This window comes from Chionomys nivalis, chromosome 17 (genome assembly GCF_950005125.1).
Source record: "Chionomys nivalis chromosome 17, mChiNiv1.1, whole genome shotgun sequence".
Taxonomy (NCBI): domain Eukaryota; kingdom Metazoa; phylum Chordata; class Mammalia; order Rodentia; family Cricetidae; genus Chionomys; species Chionomys nivalis.
This window is the reverse complement of record NC_080102.1, coordinates 34,088,086-34,091,148: the sequence shown is the minus strand read 5'-3', so window position 1 is coordinate 34,091,148 and position 3,063 is coordinate 34,088,086. Positions and strand designations below refer to the sequence as shown.

The 3,063-nt window shown below is 57.1% G+C and overlaps 1 protein-coding gene across 1 annotated transcript; it reads left to right on the top strand.

The window, feature by feature from the left end:
- Positions 1-1,503: 1,503 nt before the first annotated feature.
- Foxh1 (forkhead box H1) lies at positions 1,504-3,055 on the top strand. The gene is made up of 3 exons (XM_057792775.1): positions 1,504-1,761; positions 2,019-2,123; positions 2,225-3,055. The coding sequence occupies exons 1-3, from the start codon at positions 1,504-1,506 to the stop codon at positions 3,053-3,055; spliced, it is 1,194 nt and encodes a 397-aa protein (XP_057648758.1).
- Positions 3,056-3,063: the final 8 nt, after the last annotated feature.

Here is a 3,063-nt window from a genome sequence, read left to right as displayed (position 1 = left end):
CTCGCCATGGCAACGCGACACTTCCGGCCCGAGGTGTCGGGAGCGGAAGCCGCGGTGCCGGGTGGGAGTCCTGGGCAGAGCCACTCTACAAGGGCGGGGCCTAAAGAGCGCCCTCCAGAGGTGGGGCCAGCCCCGGTAGCTTGGTTGATACTATGGAACGTTTTTTATGTTCTGTTCTGTGGCACAAACATCCTGGTGTCTCGAGTGCGGCGGGAAGGGCAATTGTTCAGGTGTTCCGGAAGGCTGATCTCTATCCTGGTCTTTGAAAGAAGGGTTGGAGTCTTTCCTTCAAAGCAGAAGCGTCGTTGTTCGAAGGAGCAAGCAGTGTGTCCCAGAGGATGGGCGGGCAGCAGTTTGGATGTTGGTTGGGCCCTAGGACACAGTGGTCAGGGAGGAGCAGCCAGGGAGCCAGGCTTTAGCCTGGTAGCAAGGCAGGACCAGTGGGAAGGGGAGACCTCAGACTTGTAAAAGAGAACGATTTCTTTGCTGAATAGGGCTGAGGCCGGCGTTGTTTACCTGGTGAGACACAGGAACCCTCAGCTACGGAAAACAGAGGGCCAGGAGGTGATAGGATTCCAGGGGAAGACAGATAAGGGCTGAAAGAAGAGCCTGGGATAAGATCCTAACCTAGCCAGGGGTAGGATAGTCGGGAGAAGAGAAGTCCCACTGCCTTCATCCTTCACATGTGCCCCCGCTCCCTCCCGTACTCATGATGGTGCCTTCCTCGGCACCAGCAAAGGTCTCTATCCAAAAGGTGGAATCTCAAAGTGTTTAGTGCTGATATCGGTCTGGGACCATTGGTTCCGGTACCAACTTCTGCTGTCAGTGCGGTGATTCAGACCCTCATTGCAAACCTCCCAGGGTAGTAGCCAGGAGAACTTGGGTAACATTTAGAACACAAATGGTGACTGAGCCCAAAGGAAGAGGTAGGGCCCACATGGGCTCCTATTCATACCCCTGGAAAAATAACAAGTCTCTCCTCGCGTTATTTAAGGGCACAGGCTCTACGCCTTTTTGGCCCAGGAAGTCGTCCCTCAATCCATCTCCTCATCTGTCCACCCCACCCCCCATCAAGTCCCGGGTTGTAGACCCCCTACCTAGGACATGGCTTCTTTTGACTACTTTGTCTTGAACTCCCGGGAATTCCCCATGTCCCTCAGGGTAATTTGGCTGGGGATGTCACTTCACATCTGTTAAATGGGAGTTAGGGACCTGACCCAAGCAGATAAGGTATGGGGGGGGGGGTAAATCTTTGTCAAGGGCTTTTCCTTCAGGTTATAGGGGATGCCCGGGCACCCAAAGGCAACCTGGGAGTGGAGACTGACCTCAGGAGGCCACCAAAAGTCCCTACGGGAATCTTTTCTGCCCTTCCCTCCAAGATTAACTGAAACCTGCTAATTGTGGAAGCCCTTCACATGTTCCCCTCCCCCACAGCCTCTTCCTCCTCACTCCTCCCCCTTCCATCAGAATGATAAAGAAAGGGGTTGGCCTGCCTGTCCCAGCATGGCCTCAGACTGGGACCCCACCTCGATTTACAGTCGGTCTGCCCTGAGCCCCCTGTTAGGTCAGACCCCCACACAGGGCTGCTTTCCTTGCGTGATGTCTTGCAACACCCCTCATCAGAGGCCTCCAAAGGCAGAGTCTCCCCCCAAGAGGAGGAAGAAGAGATACCTGCGTCATGACAAGCCCCCCTACACCTACTTGGCCATGATCGCTCTGGTAATTCAGGCAGCGCCTTTCCGCAGGCTGAAGCTGGCTCAGGTGAGAGGAGCCCTCATGCTGGTGGGTCACACCTATCCCAGGCTCGCGCGTGCGGCCTCTACCTAGACCACTCATCCTTGCCAGTGACTCGGGGACTCTTTTCAAGACCCTTCTTCCACAACCCCCACACACTCTGCTGCCCTCAGGCCCAGAGGTCTGTCTCCCTGAGAAGAGGTGCCCTGCTGCCGGCTGTAGGGGGGGGAAGGAGAGGGCACTGCTATCCCTGGCTCACCACGCCAAACACTGCCTGCTTTCAGATCATCCGTCAGGTCCAGGCAATGTTCCCCTTCTTCAGGGACGACTACGAAGGCTGGAAGGACTCCATCCGCCACAACCTTTCCTCTAACCGGTGCTTCCGGAAGGTAGGGTGGTCTATGGTCAAACTCTGGGAGCGGTGTGGGGTGGACGTGGAGACTCTGAACCGCTGGGTGGGATAGTCACACCCAAGCCAATTACTCTCTAGGTGCCCAAGGACCCTGCAAAGCCCCAGGCCAAGGGCAACTTCTGGGCGGTGGATGTGAACCTGATCCCAGCAGAGGCGCTACGCCTTCAGAACACTGCTCTGTGCCGGCGATGGCAGACCCGGGGCACACGCAGAGCTTTCGTCAAGGACCTGAGCCCCTACGTGCTCCACGGCCGGCCTTACCGGCCGCCCAGTCCCCCACCACCATCCAGGGACGGTTTCAGCATCCAGTCCCTGCTAGCTGACCCCGGGAAAGGATCAACATGGCCCCAGCAGCCTGCGCTAGCTGGACAGAGCAGTTCAGCTCAGGCAGGTACCAGCTCCAAGGGGGAAGAAGAGATGTGTACTGCGCCCCGTAACTCCACTGAGAAGCCTCTGTGGCCCCTCTGCTCCCCTCCTGGGCCCACAAGAATAGAGGGGGAGACTTCCCAAGGGGAAGTAATCAGGCCTTCTCTTTCCCCAGAGCAAGGCACCTGGCCAGTTCACTTACTTCAGGGTTCCCAAGATCCCATGGGGATGTCCAGCAGGGGGTGCAGAGCTTCCCTGTGGGGACAGCTACCCACTTCTTACTTGCCCATCTACACTCCCAATGTAGTAGTGCCCTTGGCCACACTACCTCCCACCTCTTGTCCCCAGTGCCCATCTTCAACCAGCCCAGCCTACTGGAGTGTAGGTACTGAATCCCAAGGATCCCCGGATCTGCTCTGTGATCTAGATTCCCTCTTCCAGGGAGTACCACCCAACAAGAGCATCTATGATGTGTGGGCCAGCCACCCTTGGGACCTGGCTGCTCCTGCCCCCGGCTGGCTGCTCTCCTGGTACAGCCTGTAATAGTTAAA

Excerpts from the sequence above, each read along its gene's own strand:
- Foxh1 (XM_057792775.1), top strand. The coding sequence starts at position 1,504 with ATGGCCTCAGACTGGGACCCCACCTCGATTTACAGTCGGTCTGCCCTG. Across the intron at positions 1,762-2,018 it reads GCAGGCTGAAGCTGGCTCAG|ATCATCCGTCAGGTCCAGGC; the intron begins GTGAGAGGAGCC and ends GCCTGCTTTCAG. Across the intron at positions 2,124-2,224 it reads CTAACCGGTGCTTCCGGAAG|GTGCCCAAGGACCCTGCAAA; the intron begins GTAGGGTGGTCT and ends ATTACTCTCTAG.